General features: G+C 38.5%; 1 protein-coding gene across 1 annotated transcript; it reads right to left on the bottom strand.

Moving 5' to 3' along the window:
- Window positions 1–422: 422 nt before the first annotated feature.
- LOC113172034 (ran-binding protein 9-like) lies at window positions 423–19,778 on the bottom strand. The gene is made up of 15 exons (XM_026374836.1): window positions 19,004–19,778; window positions 15,556–15,667; window positions 13,683–13,735; window positions 11,793–11,960; window positions 11,467–11,489; window positions 8,540–8,724; window positions 6,163–6,275; window positions 5,269–5,377; window positions 4,784–4,938; window positions 4,159–4,312; window positions 3,193–3,314; window positions 2,752–2,903; window positions 2,107–2,218; window positions 1,598–1,756; window positions 423–1,549 (listed from the first exon to the last, which is right to left on the bottom strand). Exons 1-14 carry the CDS (start codon window positions 19,218–19,220, stop codon window positions 1,626–1,628), a joined length of 1,806 nt encoding a protein of 601 aa, XP_026230621.1. The 5' UTR covers window positions 19,221–19,778; the 3' UTR covers window positions 423–1,549; window positions 1,598–1,625.
- Between the last annotated feature and the right edge of the window lie 1,755 nt (window positions 19,779–21,533).

The raw sequence follows: 21,533 nt of genomic DNA, 5'->3' as shown, positions 1-21,533 counted from the left end.
TGTGAGCTCAGACACTGATACGAAAATAAAGACTGTTTGCATCAAACCTGTTGTGCGGCTGGGGTCAGAGATCGTAGGGTTCCTACAGAGAATTTCTACTGCAGAAAATCCAGACTTGGTCCAGAACTTCTTTCTAGTAACGGCCAAATTTAGTGAGGCTGCAGCAGTGAGATATAACCTCACAGCAAACACCACAATGGGTGATGACAAAAAATCCCACCTGCATAGGAACGCCAGTGTCAAGATATAAAAACCGCACGCTGAAGGGATCACTAGTGTCAGTACAAAGATTTAAAGGATTTCTTTTGCCCCCCAATGCTTTCCTCTCATTTAATAACTAAATATCTCCGTCTATTGATATAATTCCTTTTTGTTAAATTCATATATAAACGTTAACATGTACACACACTCGTCACTGGTGATTCGGTGGAATCGGGACCTTTATTATAATAAGTTGGTGGAACTTGCTCTTGCTGGCGCTCAACAAATATACTGTGAATGCAAGTAACAATAATTAATATAATGGTAATTAGAATAATAATAATAATGATAATAATAACAATTATAATGATAATTATCGTCGTCTGCACCATGCCTTGTAAACCTAGAAAAACTAAAAACAAAACAAGTGCCAGGTGACCACGCTTCCCTAGTATCCACTCCCCCCACCCCAAACTTCGCCCATGAACAAAAACAAAATAAAAGATTAAAAACAGGGAACATTGAGTCAAGACGGCAAATTATCTCTGGCTTCTTCGAAGTCCCGAGTCCACATGCGTCACACAAATCTCCGCCGATGTCCTGAAGTCAGTGGAGGGAGGGGGTGGGAGTCGGTGGAGAGGGTGAAGGTGTCTGTAACGGCGCCTCGCTGAGTTCGAGCACTCAACAAGCCTCAGTGGAGATTGATTTTTAATTTTTCTTTTTTTTAAATTCTGTTTCAGCGTTAGCTCGCCTCAGCGTTCGCTTGTTTGCGTGTGTGTACGTTTGCCCGGCAAACCAGGTTTACAGGGACCACATTAAAGGGTGGTCAGCCGTGGGGATCACTCATCAGTTTTCTTTTGTTGTCATTTTATTTTTTTACCCCATTAATGCTTGACCAAGGGCTTTTGCCAGTCTGTCCATCCCAGTTTGACGCCCCCGAGTTTACATGGGGCCGGGGTAACAATCCACATCCGAGTATTGTCAAGTTGGCTCCTCTTTCCTGACAGTTGCAGGGGTGAGAGAGGCCAACCCAGGTGTAGGCGTAATTTTCATATTTATGATGAAAAGGGAGGTGGTAGGGGTGTGTGTGTGTGTGTGTATGTGTGTGTGTTTTAAATGTATGTGGTTTGTGTTGGCGCTCAAAAGATCTCCCAGAAATGACTCCTGGTCCTCGGTGGTCTTTGTGTCAATCAGTAGAAGCAGAACAAGAAGCAAGTAATGGTAACTTTGTACTACTTGTTGTCGTGCAGAGGAGCGTCTCCTCACCTAATATGACTACGCTGATGGAGGAGGTGGAGGGAGACATTTCTGGACAGGTCCTCGAGTGTGGGTGTGTGTTTGAATGCGCGCGCGTGTGTGTGTGTGTGTGTGTGTGTGTGTGTGTGTGTGTGTGTGTGTGTGTGTGTGTGTGTGTACAGACAGGGCTAGTGCAGGTAATCGTCCACAGAGGCAAAGGCGCAGGAGCCGCTGCCAGTCCGTGCCATGATAGAGAGGCACTGGGCGGCTTGGCCCACGGCCTGGGCCAGGGGGGGCTGCTTGGGCAGATTGTGAGTCTCTGTAGACAAAGAGGAGGAAAAACAACATGAGTACACAAACAACAAGACCGGTCACTTCACCTGTCTACTGTCTTTAGACCGTCATTAACTAATGAAGCCAGTTCAATTCTTTAATCAGGGATTTGTTAGTGATCAAACTTACTGTCTACTTACTAGCGTTGTCCAGAGCGTTCAACCACATAAACATAGCACACATATAACTACATACAAACATGTAGATGTGACATGTAGATGTTGTGCAGTATTGATGATACTTGTTCAGTGATGATCTCATAGGTTTAAAGTAACTCTTACTGTTTCATTGGACCAGTTTCTGTGGACTAATATTTAATAGTGACTGGTGACCTACCTAATATTGCACTGTTGAGAGTAGAGCACACAGGCTCTCTCTGAATGGCGTCGAGCTGGTAGCCAACTGGGCTGTTCCATGGGTCTGAGTAGGCCAGCAGGCTGAATGCATCCTGCAACAACAACAGATACTGGTCACACCACAGCTCACTGCTGCATTATCTACAGTATTCCACAGTTGATTCAATTAGTACTGTACAAAGTAAGTACATTCAATTCCTAAACCCACAGACACCAAAATTTAAACACTAATATTACTCAGAAGCTGCTGTAGCTCCACTTTAGTTACATTTGTTAGATTCAAAAACCATAATTACATAATATATCTTTCTATGGAACTGTCAGATTGTTAATGCTTTCAATGTTTAATGTTTCTGTCCATGTTATTATACTTAACTGGTTTTTCCTTCATTAAATGCTGATCAAAATGTCATTTGACAATTATTTGTTCCAATGTTCAACCAAGTCTCCTACATGTGAATTATGCACAGAGCAAGATTCAGAGTTCCGTGTTGGGACTCGGTATTATGCAATATACACAACATGTCAAGGTATGAAAACCAAAAACAAGTAAGAGGTCAGAAATGCTAGGAATGTTGTCCCAACACAAACGGAAGCACAAAAGCTTCTGTTTGGGATTTCTTACCTTGAGCATCTTCTTGTTGGCTGAGTTCTTGCCACACTCGCGACGGAGATGTTCGCTCATGCTCTGGAGCTCCCTGCCGAAATGGATCATTCTCTCAATGGCTGCCTGGCTCCCGCCGCACAGCTGCCTCTTGGACTGAGCTGATTCCACCTCTGCAGAGCCACAGCCAGTTTGGCATTCAAATAGGGCATGTTTTTAACCTGTGTTGAATGTGCTGATACAATTACAGTACGGGCTTTGAGCTAGAGAGCTCACCTTCATTAATACGAAGTGTTAACAAAAAAAAAAAAAAAAAAGGGGGGGGGGGGATTTTTATTTAGAAAGAATAGTATTGTCTTCTTAGAAATAAAAGACAGAGCAGAAACTAGGGAAGGACTCCTGCTGGAACAGGGAGCCTTATAACCCTGGGTAGTCACTAATTAACACACACACTCTACTCACCCATGTCTGCGTCACAGTCGTCGGGCACTATGGTGTGTTTAGAGCTGCCATTGAGAAAACCATTTGAGGACGATTCTGTCACTCCATTGGTGAAGTGGTCAACCTCCATATCCACATCATTACTGTAGAAATAAAAACAATATGTCAGGAAAAAAAAGTAATTTCATAACAGCACTGAACATCTGATTTGCTTTCCAGCAAAACATTGTGAGAACAGTCCCTGGCCTACTTGATACTGAATCATCTGTGCAAAAATCAGTGTCGTCTTAAAATATTGTTTCCACACCCAACAGTGATGTCTTGATGTACTGACTTAATCTAGATGCACAGTGACAAGGTGAATATATTAAGCTGCCAAACTTCAGCAGCTGTTTTCTCTATATTTGCTAAGATGGAAGTAAATCTAAATCAGAATATCTACTTTGCAATAGTAGAGAAATAGGATTTTATTTTTAAAAAGCATTTTGAGTTTATGTTTATGCAGATTTAGGATTCGTTCTAAGGGAGTTGCAGTACCTGCTATGACAGTCATTTGTCCTACTAATTGCTTTCTAACGTCAACAAGTCAGGTTTTATCTAATATAAGCTTGTTAGAGGCAGATGCTGCAATAAACAAAAAACATGAGCACAAAAATTAGTGTGCTGGGATATATTAAAGAGTCAGGAAGTGAAACAAACACAGAGCTCAATGCATGACTGGAGAAATATTAGAGGGCAGGTTGGTACCAGAAAGAAGGGTTTTGTGCATTTCCATATGTCTTTCAAAGCACAAAGTCAATTAAGAAAAGAATGAAATCATGTTTACTTTGGATTCATCTCCAATACAGTGTAAAGCTTATCTCAAAATCCAAACCTCCTTTACTTTATGCATCTACTGGAAGATAACCACTACGATAGCAAACCTTGCTTTGCTTTACAAACAAAAATAATGAGATACCGTTTTATTGGCATGGTTACTCCCAGTACCTGGTTATGGGCTGTTGACTGCGGCTCCCATTGAGACTAATGTCAGATGCTGGGAGGGCGGAGCCAGAGCCTGGGGGGCAGGGTTTGTGACTATGAGGGGAGGAGCTGTGGCTCTTATTAGACGCCACTCCATTACAGCAGTTGCTGTCAAACCCTAAAACAAAGACATGGAGAAGTGTTAACAGGTCAGTTACCACATCCACCATCCACAGAAGGCTGTAATGCTGATGAGATGCTTGAACTAAACACGATGAAAAGTGGCGCTATCCTTTCTGTTTAAATAATAATAAGGTGCTTTCTCCAAGCAGCAAAGAGATCCTGTCAAACTGATGAGGCCTTGAAACACATGGACAGCTGGCCTTTATTTATTTTTTATTTTTTACCCAGACTTGGGGATTAACACGATGGTTTAATGCTAAAATCATAAGAATTCTAACCATATTCTGTATTTTCATTATACCTTCAATGACTACCTAAAGTGAGGGAGATGTCAAAACGCTGGAAATGAGGCTGTAAAAAGGTAATGTCACTGGATGAAATAAATAGAGCAGTACTTGTACTCAGGGTAGACTTTAGGCCTGTTCTAATGTCCAGATGTGAATGTCCTGATAACAGCTGGATGCACCTGTGAGGTAGGGCTGGGAGCTGCTGGCTTTGTGGCTGGGGCTGCTGAAGGATCGGGGGGAGCCGGGGTAACTGTCCTGAGACTTTGGGCTGCGACCTCCGAGACACCTCACCTCGCTGTCTGTCCCATTCACCATCTCTATGAACTGTCTCACCCTGTGAACAGAGAGGAAGAGTGAGCAGGACCAGAACGAGGAGGGAAGGAGAATAAAACAAAGCCACAAAAAGAAATGGAAGATGAAAAGGCAGAAGGAAGAGGGAGGAAAGAGAGAAGTTAATAAGACAAAATAATAAAACGGTCAAACAATAACTTTTCCTCCCATTTCTTTATAAAATATCACTGTTAGTAAAATAACACAGTAACTAGCATTTAACATGTATGCATTTTAATAAAGCCAAAGATCCCACACAGTCTTCAAATTATTAAATGTGTGATTTCGTTTAATCAAGAGTTAAAAAAACACAAATATGCAGCCTCAGTCTTACTTGAGCATGAAGAGAAGGTCTGGGTTCCTCTCCAGGAGGTTGGGGTAGAGCTGCTGGGTTGTGTCGATGGCCTCGCCCATTCTACCTGACAACACCAGCTTTTGGATCTCTGCAAACCAACAGTGCAAAGATTTACTAGAGAAATAACACTGCACTGTTTTTTTATTTTTTAAATAATGACTCTACCTTGGGGGTGATGTTACAGAAATACAGTATGTTTCTATGTATTTTCACAGAACTAAAAGGTTTTACAAGATTCAACCAGTGACCATCTTATAAAATATTTATATTTGCATGTGGCGTAGCCTGTGGTGTCAATATGCTAACACTTGCATAAATACTGAGGACTGTTTGTTTACTGTTTTGTTGATAATTCACACCAACAGCAATTCAGCAATACTTGTACCCTGAGTTAATAAGTGAATAGCCTTTGCACCAAAGAAGGGTGAGGTAATAAGAAAGCAGAGATACTTCTTATTGCTTAAAACCTCTACTGACATATAGCCTAGTATCATTTAGAAACTGCAAAATCTTCAAATATGCTGATTAAATTTCCCCTCATTCTTCAGTTTTAGTGAAGACATGGAATATATCTCAGTACCTTTACTTGCATCTACTCCAAATTACAACTTAATTTCTCCTTGACTTAGATTTTATTTCTCCTTGACTTAGATTTTGTTTGCTTGCCTTGTTGCTCATTTGTAAGTCGCTTTGGATAAAAGCGTCTGCTAAATGACTAAATGTAAATTAAGACATGAATAGATATGCAGTAGGAAACAATATTAGAACTGCGATGCACCCCTACACTTACACGATTTCAAAATCAGATATAAACCATTTATTTTAGTTCTACATCAGCATCATTTAAGGATATGACAACAAAAAATTACTCACTCTGTCGGTTTTTAATGGAGGCCAGCTCCTCATGCACGGCCTGGTTAGTGGATTTGGCAAAAGCTTCAGCTGTGGCACAATAGCTGTGGTGCACCAGATATGAAGCCACCATCCTGGCAAGACAAGGTAAATACAAACAGTGATTTGATGCAGCAGTAGAGGAAATCATACACATCATCTGGTCAAACATCTGATCAGCCAAAAAGACAACATCAACTGTCAGAAAATATAAAAGGAACATGGTTATTAACTACATTTTGACTGGGAAATGTAGGTTTATAATAGAGACATTTAATTATTGCTAGTGTGTCTGTCTATTATATACTATAATGGTATACATTAATAACCATTGTCATTGTTATTAACCAACTTTTCTTTCCTTATATAAATATTCAGTAAATCTAGAGCAAGCAGAAACAATATTTAACTAAGCGTCTCCTGTACAGACTAAAAAAAGATTTGGGACAGGGAAATACTGCTCTAAGTATGAGCGTAGTCTTGTAGACAGAGTTTGTTTTATCTGGATCACACCTGGCGAGCCCTCATTGTACAGGAAAGCTGCATACAGTCAACAGAGAAGGCCAGAGTTGAACCAGGAAATCAGCTTTTAGTCTGTGCTTCACAGTGAATGGTTTAGATAATGACTGTACCATTCACTTTTGTCTTCACGTCCAAATGTTGTCACATCTAATGCTGAACCACTGGCTTGTTTCCCACCGTAAGCTCAACTGGCTGCTCACATTTTTGAGCCGTCTAAAGTCTCCTTTAGTGCCCTCAAAGCTGAGTATTATTTCAAATGGCCACCAAAACAAGAACAAGACCCAAGTTGAATTCTCCTTTACATATGTATATGAGACAACTGTCTGTAGGTGTGTTTGTAGATTCCCTCAATGTTTTCAAAAAACATATATTTGCAAATCTGCTCTTCTGACTAGCGTTGTTTGCTGGTGAGTGTGTGATCAGGAGCCCCAGTCCTCTCCGACTGATCATCATGTTAGTGTTTTCCCTACAAAGACAATGACGCTTCCCATCTAGCTTGAAAACTTCCCGTTTTCAATGCCAGGCCATGAGGCAACTTTTCCATCTCAAGCCAGTGACTCCCTACTTCGCCCCGCCCACAACTCCAATCCCCATCAAATGGAGATTAAATCTATTCAGTACAAGTAATCATAGCAACAGAGAGCTAATCCCATCAGGACATGGCATGAAGAGAAACCAAGTCCCACAGCTTTTACTTCTGGATCACAGCTCCTACTCTCTCAGCAGGAGGAAGTCCATCTGGACCCTGATCCTTGTCATGCCAGCAGTAATTTCCTGTCACCTACAGTATCCACTATTTATTTTGTGCATATATATTTAAAGATGTTTAATATTTTAAGCATTATTGAGTCATCACTGCCCATTTCTGATGATGTGCCAGAAATTGACATGGTGCTGGCTCTAAACCCAAAGAGTTTTAATCACGCTTTCCAGTCATGTGTGTCACACACGTCGCATAACAGATACAGTCCTGCTTTAATCAATGTTTGTGTATTTACACACGTAACCCCAGTGACTGTGCATTGGCCTCCGAGCACTGATGACCTACACTTTGTACTGGAACTGAATGCACCCTGTGTACACATTGTCAATAGATGGAGACAACCTATATATCTTGATACAAAAACGTCACACAATGCTTGTATGTTTTGGTCTATGTGTAAAAAGTGGTCTTGTTACAAGATTACAATTAAACTGTCATAGAACAAGAAGAAGAAGCAGCAGCATTTTAAGACACACCTTAATATGTTGACAAAAAGGAGATTTTGCTTTATTGAATGGTTTTCTAATGTTGTGCCCTACTTTTAGAAGAAAAAACTACAAACAATAAATAAATATCACTGACAGCTACGTGGCTGATTTAGCAAAAATCTATCCAATCTCTGCTAAAGTGAAGCATAGTCACTCCCATAAGCCTTTCCGATTTTGACTGAGAACGTTCTGGCCAGGGGAAAAGTTGTTGCTCTGAAAAATGAACTATCTATGCCACTTGGTAAACTAAGGTTATGTTGTAGTAACTTGAACACTGAACTGTACGTGTTAAACAGTTGCAAAAGTCAGAAGATATGTTAATAACACAGACTCCCCCCCAATGTAAGTCTGTTTCACTGCAAATTAATAATTATAATTAAAGGTTATATCATATTCGGAATACACCTATTTGTAAAACCCATCTTTTATGTCAAATTATATAAAGAAAAATGCATTTCATCCCTTCAACTACAAATACAATAACATCAGTTACCAAAATTGGTAACTGATGGATTATTATTGGATTATGTGAACCAAATTATTTCTACATTACCACTGCAATAGTTCTGTTTTCTAATACACTTACTTCTGGATCATGGACTGCCACTCCCCCTCACGCTCTCCGATGGGGAAGTGATCAATCTGAGCCTGGATTTTTGTCCTCCATTCACGCATGTAGTCCTCAATGTCGAACACAAAGGGGTGCTGACCAAAGTTTGCATCCACGACCTCCCCTGGAGTTTGAAGGCCCACAGTCGGGTACAAGTTAGGCTGCAGAGTTGAGAGACAGAGAGTAGAGAATTAGGATGACGGAGCAAAAGGAATTTAGGAATGTAATCAGGACAATTAATCAAAACTGCAAACAATGAGTAAAACAGGAAATCCTCAAATTTCAGGAAATAGGATTTTGACTTTGCTTAAAACTTGAATTTACTAGCTGAAAAAGATTTATACATTAAAATTGGAGTAGCATGCTGACAGGTCATCTTTAAACAAGATAGTGTTTAAACTACTGAGACAGTAAGTAAAATTACTACTGATCAATTCCCATTTATTATTAGTATAAATCAAGATGATCAAAGTGCTGATCAGAACCAATTACTTTATTGCCAAGTGCTGAGATTTCTAAATTACTTTCTGGCCTGCGCTCCTTTGGCACTAGAACAGTAGACTGGGGCATCTACTGTTGTCATGGAACTCATACTCATAACGGCACTATAAAGGCCATATTTCCAGAACAGCCTCTCCAGTTTGGGGGACAGTGATGACATATTGTACAGGTAATCCTAAATCTAAATACTATTTAGCAAGGACATAGTACTTTTAGTTTGTCTGTCTTCAGTTCTAGTTTATCTCGTAACCACAATGGTTTCTACTGATGACATAAATAATTTCAACTGCTCAAATGTGCAGTTTTGTGTTTAAAAAAAGATTCATTACTTCCACAAAACAGCTGGCCAGTGTACTTTCTAGCAAATATTTGTCAACTGGAAGAAATAGGGCATGTTTTCAGGACTATTTTTAATTAACTTTTTATATTTCTGGCAGCAGGGTTAACTACATTAGCATAGTCATGTGTCTATATTGCCACTTGTGTTTTTTTGCTTTTTTATTCTGTTTAGCATTTTGTTGCCCTTAACTAGTTCAGTGTTCTGCCCATTATTTATGTTGCCAATTTTGTGGCTGTGGCATGGGAAGATTACTTTTTCTTGTTCTTAACTTTGCTTACACAACTATGATTTGGCTCATTTTCCTAAAGAGGAAAAAGTGGGACCGAGTCAAAATAAACTACCATGTGTGTTCATAGTACTGAATGAACGTGTTATCCAGTGCAACAGTGTGGTTCACTGATGTGTTGGTAATTATTATTTACCGGAGCTCTACAACAAAGAGGAATAATAAATCACACAATGTTGTTTAGTAGGATGAATTCAGTGTTAGCACAGGTCAACTCATGTAATTTACTATTTAAATTTTAAAAGAGGAAACACTGGGCTTATCAAATAAAGGTTATAGATAGAAAAATCCAAAACAAACACGAGGTAAACAACAGAACAAAAACCTTTCGCCACCTCAAAGATTTTTGTTTATGTTTTTTAAGGTCCCTCAAACACGTTGTGATGACTTTTGTTGTGATTTAGAACTATATAAATGAACTGAATTGAACTAGTGACAGGCTGATGAAATAAACAGAAATATAATGTGGGGAGACTTTCCTACGTATCTATTCAAAGCCTTGATTTGATCAGAGGCATTCACCACAGTGACTCTGTGTGTGTGCGATTGCTCTTGAAATTGAAGATATTAGGTATCACAAGTATTAAATTCTAAGGATTCCCTACTACATCCACATTTGATGTAGTAATAATAATAACAACTAGTACTAGGTTTAGACCTGGTTAAAAAGATTCATTTTCACACTACATTTCACCATAAAGGGAAGTGATTTAAACCAGAGCCGGGAGTAGGTTAGGGGCTCCAGAATAAATTAGCTGACTCAAGGTCCTATAAGAACTGTTGCACAAAGGTGTGTTTCTCATAGAGTTGCCTTTGTCATGGTCCAATAACCACAAAGGTCAGCTGTGCTGAGGTGACGCACTTCACTGCACAACTCGAGAGACATGAATGTCTGGCTCGCAGCCAAGCCTGTTTTGCTGCTCAATGGATTATTGTTGCTGCTAAGACTCTTATTTTCGTCTCCCTCTAAACAGCTGGCCTCATTTTCATTTTCTACCAAGCAAAAAGGGAGGAAAACAAGTGAAACTTAAAAAGATGCGTCTCCCTCACATTTTGATGCGGTTAATACATGCATGAATTCCACTAGAATTGGTGTGGGAGTTGTTTACATAATGAAGCATGGGAGACTACAAGACTAAGACTCAATGAGCCATAACAGCAACACAAGTGATGTCCTATTCAAACTAATAAAATTTGAAAAGTCAAATTTTTTGGCCACTATGAGGAGGTACATACTACCTACATTTAAGAGGATTAGGCAAACTTTCTAGCCAACTGTTTAATAATTAAATATCAATTAGACACAGTGCAACAGATGCATTAAGAGTGGGCTGTCTTTGCTCAATTTTTGGTATCCACAAAGTCCTTAACCTCATCTCTTTAGCAGCAAAATACTCCACCATGCTAACTAGCTAGTTGCTAAGTTAGGCTGCCATTTTTGCTGATAGATAGTTTGCAGTGTGTTAGATCTTGTTTAATGGAAAGTGTTTTCTGCTTCAGCTTGGCAGGAGTAAATCTATGAGCTATATAATCTAAGACTATATAATGCTACATACAGCTGTAATTTCATTTCTGTTTCTTCCCTCCATATTTTTCCAGCCTCCAATCTGTTTTGAACATCTTGACAACACTGAATATACTGAATTAAACACGTCATCTCTTTGGATAGCATGAAGTCCCTCAGTTTGTTACTAGGACCAACCTTTTACCCACAGTTTTCTACACAGTCAGTCACTTAACCCAGCAACAAATGAGTAAATGGGCTTGGATACTTACTGGTAGGTCTGTGAAGGCTATACCTGGAGAGGGAGAGACATAGAGAGAGTGCATTAACACCAGGCAGCCACAGTCGGTGCATTTAAAACACTGGTTTTACAACAAGTTCTGTGTTTTTGTTTCCTAAACTATTTTTTTCCCCCAACCATCTCACCATCCTTGCGTGCCTATAACGTATGCTTTGTAAACGACAAAGCAATGCACTTTTACATAGTGAATATTTGTTTGTTGGTTCATTCAACAAGCTAAGATACAGGTCAAAATTCGTTCACTGAGCAGAATATCAGCATAGTTATTCATTTGGGTTTGGTTTCAGAGCTCCTTACCTAAGCTGTGGCCATTCTTTGTGTAAAAGCAGGTGTTGTTGATGAGGTTAACACAGCAGCCAATCACGTCGCCTGTTGTAAACGTGGGTCCATAGGGTTGCCCGGTGCCAGATGAGCAGAAAGAGTGGCCGTCATCTCCGTGGTAACCATATGAGTGCTTATCCCAACCTGAAGGATGTGAATGCAAAAGTGTCAGAGTGTGAGCAAAAAAACTGGACTACAGACTACATTAGAAGAAAAACATAACAAAACACCAACATCAGTGTAGGAAGCCGGACTTGTCTAAGACACCAACGAGCAAACCTTCTCAGGACTTTTTCAAGAATAATTGTTTTAAATTTTAACTAATCTGCACCATTTCCCCAAAGAAGAATGTTAACCAAACACTGCCATAAATAAAGGCTAAACAATAGGAAGATGTCAACTGAGATGTCTAATGTGAGAACATCAGCTAAGAGTGTCACTGCTAATGATTTCACTGCAAAGATAAATCAAACTCGTGCTTTAATCATGTGAATCATGTGCTCATCTACTGTGGTTTTGTGGAAAATAAGCAACTCTGCAAATAAACTACACATTGCACATGCCAAAACCTTCAGTTCTGTAAGCTTGGAAAGGCAGACATGCTGTTGTTATATATTTATATATGTGTATGTTGTTCTGTATATATTGGTGTTTTGGTAATAGGGATGTGAAGAAGAAGCAGTTGCTCAGTCCTTTCAATCAGTGGGACAGCTTGTTGTATTCACCATGACTGCAGAAGGTCACAGCTCATTCAGTTTTTTCAAAAAAGTCTGGCTATGCTCCCAGGATTTAGACTATTCTATTCCTTTCATTTCTTTCTTTGCTGCCAACAGATTGCAGACTTTGTTTTTCTCTACTTCTTAAATAAACGAAATATTAATTGTGGTGAGAGTAAACATATCCCACATTTTTCTCGGTTTAAAAAAAGCTATGTATATTAAAATAGACTGTCCTTCGGCCTCTGCTGGTCTTTGGCTCTGTTTTAACATCAGAAACTAAGCAGCAGGATCATGAGAGTTACTGCTGAGCTGCAGAATTAATCCTGCTGTTTCCACATTCATCACTGTAAGAAAGCATTCAAATCTGCAGCACTCTGGCATCAGTTCCTCAATTAGCAAATTTTCATTAGCATCTATCCCTCAGCTTGGACTTTGCAGTTTGCTCTGGGCCTCTTGTTATCTTTGTACAGAGAAGCTGGAGCTCCTGGGTGGGTCCAGTTCTCAGACTGGTAAAGGGGTGTCTGGGCTCCTGTTTGGCCTGATAACCTCAGTCGAGCACTGAACTGACATCTTCTAGTGCTCTCTTAATGGTACCATAGGAAATAGAACAGAGCAGCAGCAGAATGCCCTCATAGTGACAGACAGAGGACTGCAGTGCTAATACTGCACCGTCCTTGAGTACATACATTTATTTCTGTTGCAGTGGATATTTTTTTAAACCATCATCCCCCTAAGTCAAGTTAAACCACAACAATTAGGAAGTGTTTGAAATCTGGAGTAAAAACTGATGTCCTTATAGGAAACAAATCTTAGTAAGATTTGCAATTAAATAGCATTAATAAACAGATAAAAGCCGGCTCCGACTTTAGCTTGTACCATAACCGCTTGCTGCACTTACAGCCTCCAATATTAAGAAAACATGTATATGTCATCAGATAATTGATAAAAGACAATTATATGAATACACTTTCATTTCCAGTCACCCCTCCTAGGCAATCTCTACAGGACTACAGACAAAATAACACCCAACAAATTCAAAAGGTATCTGCTCTAATATAGAGCAGACGCAGAAAAATCTTCTCACCACACCAAAAGCAATAGCAATAAACATGGACATGAAACAAATGCACACAAAGTGTCATCTTACCAGGGAGTCTGTTCATGTTTACACCCTGAGCTGAAAGGCCGATGCCCATGTACCTGTAGAACAGACAGTTTATTAAAATACATAAATAAAATAAATGACCAACCACCCATTATCCCTTAATCATTAACATCAGACAGCTCAGAATGTGAATTATTGTCTACAGCCACACTGATAGTCTGGTGTTGTAATACTCGGTACACACAACAAAAAAAGTTGGTTGGATGAAAACCAACTGCTCTTTTTATTTAACATGCTAAAGTGTTAGCACGAGTGGCCATTTGCATATCTGGCATTCTTCCATTTGCTTGGAGAACTGTGCTTGATGTGTTGATTACATTTATTGGCATGTCTCATGCTCTAGAAAATTCAGATGTATTCTTGGTTATTAATATTATTATTATTATTTAAAGTGGGTGAACCAAGACAATAATCAGCAGAATAACTGATATCCCTGGTAGAGATACATGTATTCCCCTTTAGCTTAAGCATTTGACTGCCACTGCTTAGAACATTTTGATATATTTTATTACACTGTTTGGATCAATTTAACTTCTTGTATTGGAACCATTACAAAATCCATACCATGACAAGAAATCTAATTAAATGTGAGGATTTTTGGGGTATTATTAAGTACACATCTCAAGTCAATACAGCTCAGCTGGTTAAAAACATGTTTGTGGTTCTGCGAATGACTGAAGCCTAAATTTAGTATTACAAATCGACCCTGAGCCTATTGAAGATTTTAATCATGCTCCCAGTTCATTAAACTGTTAGGGGCTATGCCGTCTACTGATATGAATTTCCAAAAGCTTTAGTTGACGACATGTTCTGAATAATTTTGTCTTTTAATTCCATCATTATGCATAGCCAAGTAACTGATAATGGTTTACAGTTTGGTGAACAGTTAGCAAAGCATTACATAAATCAGCATTTCAACAGCAACATGCTCCAACATTTTATAAGAAGAAACAGGACTGTAATCTCCTACAATAAACCAAATTAACTGCTTTAGTTCTCCCCATATCCCCCAACAACATCAAATCTGGTGTAACTGTTAAACTGTATACATATACATGGCTAGAAGAAAATGCCAGTTTGGTTAAAAATCCTCATGAAAGTTTATGTCTGAAATATCAAGCAGCAACTAGACTCAAAATGCTGCAGGGCAACAGTGCATGTAAATCAAGATTACACTAGCCAGCTGTTTGGTCTTCATTGTTACTGTTGTTTTTCTAAAGCAACTCATACCACTTTGTGAAAAGTCATCCCACATGTCAACCCACATGGGAAGCTTATTAGTTATGATAATCAAATCTGGAGGCTTTATATAATTTACAAGATTTAAAGTCGAAAGCGTCATCGTCAAGCCCATGAGGCTGAAGTTTATCATATCTGCAGAAATGTAGATCCTTCAGTTTTCAACCATGAAAGGACTGTTGGTTTGGCTGTAGATTTAGCTTACTGTTCATTTCACTGTCATTATAAATGCTACAAATGCTAACATTAGCACACTAACATCCTAATACTGACTTGGTATAAGTTATATGTTAACATGTTGTCTAATGATTAGTGTGTAATAATTTGAATTTTAGAAGGTAAGGATGTAAATTTATTTAATCATTTCAACTGTTAAAAAAAAAAAAAAAATCAAGACAAAAGCATATATTATATATGTGCTGATAAAACTGCAATGCAAACATTTACTGCATAACACATGTCTTCATAAAACTTTGCATGTAAGGATGTCACCGACTTGTGTTGTAAAGAGCGCAGTTATGATGTTCAGACACTGGCTTTCCTCAAGCTAACACAGCTGTAATTGTTGTAAATGAAGCATTGTTCCAAGACATTTTGCTTTGCTCTCTGTGCTTACCCATCTCGCCCTTTACTGATGATCTTCACCTCAAAGTAGTAGACTCCACAGGCAGCTGGGATTGGGTGAGTAGCCCGTACAGACGCTGCATCTTTAGGAGTTTTGCCGTGACCTTCGCATGAAGACACACCACAGAGACAGTATCAACAGGAGAGATGGAAAATAAACAGAATAGAATTTAAAAATAGTTTCCTTCAAACAGTTTTTTATCTTCCAACATCCATTTTGATTTCATTTAAATAAAAGTGTAGTAAGTAAGTAAGAGTGTAGTTTAGTTTAGAATTGCAAGTAGATTTTTTAGCAAGGGGGGGGAGTGGAGAGAATTAAACCCTAAACATAGATAAAAATAAAACTGGATCAAACAATGTATTTTGGAAGCAGATATTACAAGTCTACAGCAGTTTGTGGTATTTAGTGTCAACATCTCAACCCAAAAGTGGACACTGACCAAATCCACCAGATAATGCCAAAGACTGGTGAGGTATTCTGCACAGACTCTTATTTGGACTGTGAGGCCGCTCATCCTGTCAGTCTTCAAAGCTAACACTAGCTGAAGCAGCTACAGTGCAGAAATATCAACAGTATCATTAGTGATCAGGTGTCAGACATGTTTACACAGTAGAATGTTACTTAACTGCAGTTTGTAGTCAGAACAATAAGACTAGACAAGTAGGTTGCCACTTGTGGTTATAGATGATGTTTATAAGTTTATAAGTGACACCACATGCTCCAAGTATGGATGTATTTTCTGATAACCCTAAATGTTGCCATATTTCCTTGACTGATAATGGTGGTGCTACAGTATTTATACATCCATGGGACCCTCCATCTAGGTCCCTAGTGACCAGGTGTTTCTAGAGGTTGTACTACACCACAGTGAACGACACACAAGTCAATCCATCAGGTAGATAAGTTTAAGGTATTTGATAAAATGGTTACAGTTAAAGTAAATATGGGAAACACTGATATGATATGTCAGGTTAAAATCTGTTTTATAATGGAAAAATACCACTGTATTTCATAAGTTAATTATAAGAATTATGGATGTTTAATGTGGTCAACTATCAATCGAGGAAATCACCTAAAATTTGCATTGTTTGTTGCCATAATGATAAAGCTCTGAATGTAATCATTAAACTTGTAAATACATAGTAATTAGGAGTGTATGCAGCACTGACATAATATATTACTAATTACAGGCTAAACTGCACCATTTTTCTGTTTATGTTTATTTAGATGTTGGTTTGGGGGAAAAACTAAATGCCGTTATGCCATCTGATTTGTTTTCATGTAAAAACAAGATACTCATGATTATAGTACATCTAAACAATACAGGCCTAGAGTTTAATCACCAGTAAAAAAAAAAAAAAACAACAAAAAACAAAAGTTAAATCCCAATAGAAACGGTGACCACAATAAAATAAAGAGAACAATCAGATGTTTTTCCAGTGTAAAGAGGCATTTTACCCCCACAGGTTGTTAAAATGGTATCTGATTACTTGTCATCAAGAGTCTGTTCCAAGAAGCAGGTTTAATTACAGATCTGAATGATACTGCATATGAATATGTAGGACTCACTAAAATCTGGAAAATGAACGGTGTAGAAAGACTAAAAGAAATCTTCTCACCTCCATTTTATGTTTGTTCTTGTGGCAAAATGGTTGCCAGATAAATACATGAAGGTGAGGGAAATTCAACAGTTACAATATCACACACAAGTCAATGTTCAGAGATCCAACAATTATTTCTGTTAATTAATTTATACATAATTCTGATTATTTTTAGTGCATCATCTATAGAGTACCAGAAAAAAAAATTAAGACTTCAAGATATTGAACCTAATTAAAATAAAAATAATCACTTTTGAGAAGCTGCAAGTAGCAAATGTTAGTCATTTTATGACAAAGGACATTGATTGGAATCTAAAATGTTGTTTGTTGGTATTGTTTTAAGATGTTTCACTACACTATGAGCATTACAAAACAGCTAGCCAATGCTATTTTCCAAACAAACATAGTTCGTACAGCTCTAATCAGCTTCCCTCTCATCTGTTTGGTTATTACTCTGTCATTCGGTGCATAACATTTTAGAAAAGTAGAAAAATGCTCACTGCAGTTTCCTAAAGCGCAACGTGACCTTTTTCTTTATTGTCTTGATTTGTCAAATAAACACATTTTCAGCGTATCGTCAGAATAAAACCATCATATATTTGTATGTATAAACTTGAAATCAGTATTCAGTTGTGCTTATTTGTATTAATAAGAAGTTATCAAAGTAGATGCTGATTAATTTTATATATATATCATTTAAACTCCTGTTTTCATGATTCTACTGTCAGATATTTGGCAGGTAATGGCATCAGGGCACAAATAATATAAGTGTATAAAATCATATTTTACATGACCCAAACTTAAACAAAGGCAAATTTTCTAGTGACTCATAAACAACTTGATATTTTTAGCATAACACTGCGGTACGATTATAGGGCTCATAAACTGTGACTTCTTAATCTGGTGATCTGCTTGTAACACTAGAGATGGTTCAGGAAAAAGTTTCTAGTGCTTGTGTGCTAAAGTTGCTAAACATGTGTATAAACAGTAAAATATATTCTTGTAAATTAGTTGTACAGTTACAGAACATTCTAGTTACAACAAGGAAGAGTGTGTGTAGACGGCCAGTCAGACCCAGAATAGTAGAACACACCCAGGAAGCAGAGTTACACCTTTTTTTTCTTAAACTAGCCTTTTCTTGTAGGCCTGCACCAAAATGCTCTTGATACCTTTGCTTTGCAAGTAGTCCAACCTGAATGTCAGACAAGACACTTGATATCAGATCCTCGTCTGCAAAGAACTACCTGTGCCTATCTAGACATCAGTAACTGCTTAGCTGGAAGCCTATCAATTCTTCTGAGTAACTTAGGCTAATCGTGATATTTGACACTGTGTTTTTTCCTGTCATTTAATCACATAATCATGCTACATTAGCCTACTATGAGGGCTGTGTAGCCCTAGTCCATTTTGGATCTACGTTTAACGTGCGATTGTTTGACTCTAATCGAGCCTAATCACCTGAATATATACTGTGTTTGAGGAATATCCAACATTTAAATGAGATTCGTTATATTTCAGGGGATTTCTTGACAGATTGTGTGCCACCAAAGCTCCCCGGTGTCAGTCCACAGGGCTGACAAACTGGTTAACGGGGTAGCAGGAAAGCTAACGAGCTAGTAGGTCAATTTTGGCTATGGATACACCTCGCCAGCTGGTCGGGTTGCAAGATGTCCTCTGCCTTGTTGTTGATGAAGCTAGTAGCCTAGCTTACTTTGTTTTTAGCCACAACGGCAGCTGGCTTTGATCTGCTAACCGTCAGAGCTATGCTAACGTTAGCCAACTTGAGCGTTAGCATTGGACAATAAAGTACTAAACTTGAGTGTGTCTTTGTGTCATACCTTTATAGTGTACACGTAGATTGTTCTGAGAAAGCCCGATGTAGCTAAACTTGTCCTTCGGGCTCCATGACCGAGGAAGCGGAGTCTCATTTTCATTAACGGCTGGATAGAGCCGTCGGAGTCGCTGGTTGAGCTCCTTTTCCTGCTCGTTTAGAGCCGAGTCTCCGTGGACAACAACCGACATCAGAAAGCCACAACCCGACGACTGTCCAGACATGGCTTCGACTCGAGTTTTGGTAAAATGGCTTGTTAGCAACAAGCCAGAGACACTTGTGTCACTCAGTGTCAAGTTGTAAAGAGGGGTTTAGCAAAGCTAGCTAGCAGGCTAAGCTAACTGGCTTCGCTGGTCGTAGAGAGGCAGCCAGAGCTGGTTAGCCAAGTAGCTAACCTAGCTAACGCTTTTAGCTCGGCCAGCAAAGGCAAAGAGATCGCTGAAATGGCTCGGGTTTACATTAGCTGACACAAAGCAACAAATACAGACACTAGAGGAAGACTGACTTTCCGCCCAGGATGTGAAGAAAGTGGTTAAAAGACAGAGGAGCGGGTCGTTGTTGGGAGCAAAGTCACAAATAACGTTAGGCTAGACGGAGCGATAAAGTATAATGAGCTCAGCTAGCCTCGATCTTTTGTTTGTTGTCGGAGCGGTGTCCGCGAACCCGATTGGCTGAGAGCAGCTCCACTTACTTCTTATGGGAACGTGAGGTCAACACAGAACGAGCAGAGGATGCACAGCAGAGCCGGAGGAGAAGAACAGGAGCAGAACCAAAGCATCAGTGGGTTCACAGGGTGGAAACAGCCAGTGACTCATCGCCACTATGCATCATCATCTATTCTTAAGGATTCATATCACATTGTCTCTTCTAAAGCCCGCAGTACTTCTTAACTCTTTATTTTTTTATAAATGCAATGTAAACTTAATGCTGTGCTGATATTCAATAACAAACAGGTTGCAAAATTCAGGACCTTATTTATTTTTATTTTTATTTAGCTACTCTTCCAAGTGGCCTCTTGTGCGTTGGGGCTCTACAGTAAATGTTACTCTATGTCTGTGTTGGCATGTTTATTTCTTTCTCTTTATTAATAATAAAAAATTAAAAAAAAACAGGTTCAGTGGATGTTTTTGTTAAACCTAATGTGCCAAGGCTCCATCTTAAAATGGCAATTAACATGTAGCACACACAGTGAACAACTCTTTCTGATAAAAAAATGTTCATTTATTTATTGCTGGTGTGCATGGCTGATAAACAGTTACCAAAAATGTTCAGTTGAAGTTATTGCTGCAAAAAGGGAGTCACACTAGTTAAGTTTAGCAAGTTAAGTATAATTCTGCTTCCATTTTAACTGCACCTGAATGACTGACCCTTCCCTGATGTTTTGAACTAAGGAGTAACATAAAATGTAAATGCTCAAATATATACATATATTTATAAATAAAATATTCAGTATATGCTCCTATGCACACCCAATACTGTGTATAAATGTTGTAATGTACTATAGTAGTTCCCATTCCTGTTTTTACACATGGCAACTTATAACAGTGTTTTTCTCTCTTCCTTGTATTGCTTATACTGACTTTAGGATTATTTTACTAGTTTGTCTTGTATACTAGTACGTCTTCTAAATTTTTAAATGTTTTCAAATTGTGCAATTGAATTTTGAATCACATCTAATTCTATATTTAATGTCTGTCACACCTATTTCAAACCAACATTGAAAAATAATGATACACTTTTTAATGCTTTATGTGATCTATTGCATATTGCTTTAAGTTTTTATGTATGTGTGTAAATATGAGATACAACTTTTAGAACATCTTTAGATGAAAAGATTTGCATGTCATCCATCTGTTTTGTGTCCATCCATCAACACAAAATGTCCATAATCTTCGGTAAGGTCAGTCCCACGAGCTGTCGTGTCTGATTGCTTTCCCTCTGTTACCTTAACAGTAAGTTATAAGTTAAACATTTGCAAGGTAAATACAATAATTTCCATTTTCATCTCTTTTTAGTTGTACATATTTGCCATTGATTGGCTTTGTTGATGCATTTGATTAGTGTCTTTCTCAATTCCAGTGTCATCTTTGAATTCCTAGATAATATGTGTAAATAATATAACATTTGTTTCATCACCGTGACCATCATCTACAGCAGCAGCAAAGCTTGATCTGATTTATATATAACGTTTTAAGATCTTTTGCTTTGTTTTGTGAAATGTGTGTTTTGATAATTTGGTCTACAGAAACAATATTCTTATACTCATAGTAATATGCAATGATACAGGAGAGGTTCTGCTGAAAGTTGTTCACTGTGACGTAATTTGTGTGAGAGATAATGTAACTTTGGCAGTGTTGGAAGAAGACCTGATGTTCTCTGTGATAAACCTCCTATCTGTTTACTCTTCCAGTTTACAGAGCTAAATTAACTTGGTGAGGGCCACAGGGCAAAGTGGAGCTGTGTGACCATGTTGACCTCCTGTGTTCTCCCACGCTGTATGAATTGTGTATCTATCCTGATGCCTTTAAAACAACAGG

This window comes from Anabas testudineus, chromosome 17 (genome assembly GCF_900324465.2).
Source record: "Anabas testudineus chromosome 17, fAnaTes1.2, whole genome shotgun sequence".
In the NCBI taxonomy this organism is placed as follows: domain Eukaryota; kingdom Metazoa; phylum Chordata; class Actinopteri; order Anabantiformes; family Anabantidae; genus Anabas; species Anabas testudineus.
Note: the sequence above shows the minus strand (reverse complement) of the source record. Positions and strands in the feature narration are given on the sequence as shown.

Bases quoted from the DNA above. Each gene is read 5' to 3' on its own strand.
- LOC113172034 (XM_026374836.1), bottom strand. From the start codon at position 19,220: ATGTCTGGACAGTCGTCGGGTTGTGGCTTTCTGATGTCGGTTGTTGTC. The intron at 8,725-11,466 runs GTAAGTATCCAA...TCAACTCTGCAG, and splicing joins TAGCCTTCACAGACCTACCA to CCTAACTTGTACCCGACTGT. The intron at 2,219-2,751 runs GTAAGAAATCCC...TTGTTGTTGCAG, and splicing joins CCAACAAGAAGATGCTCAAG to GATGCATTCAGCCTGCTGGC.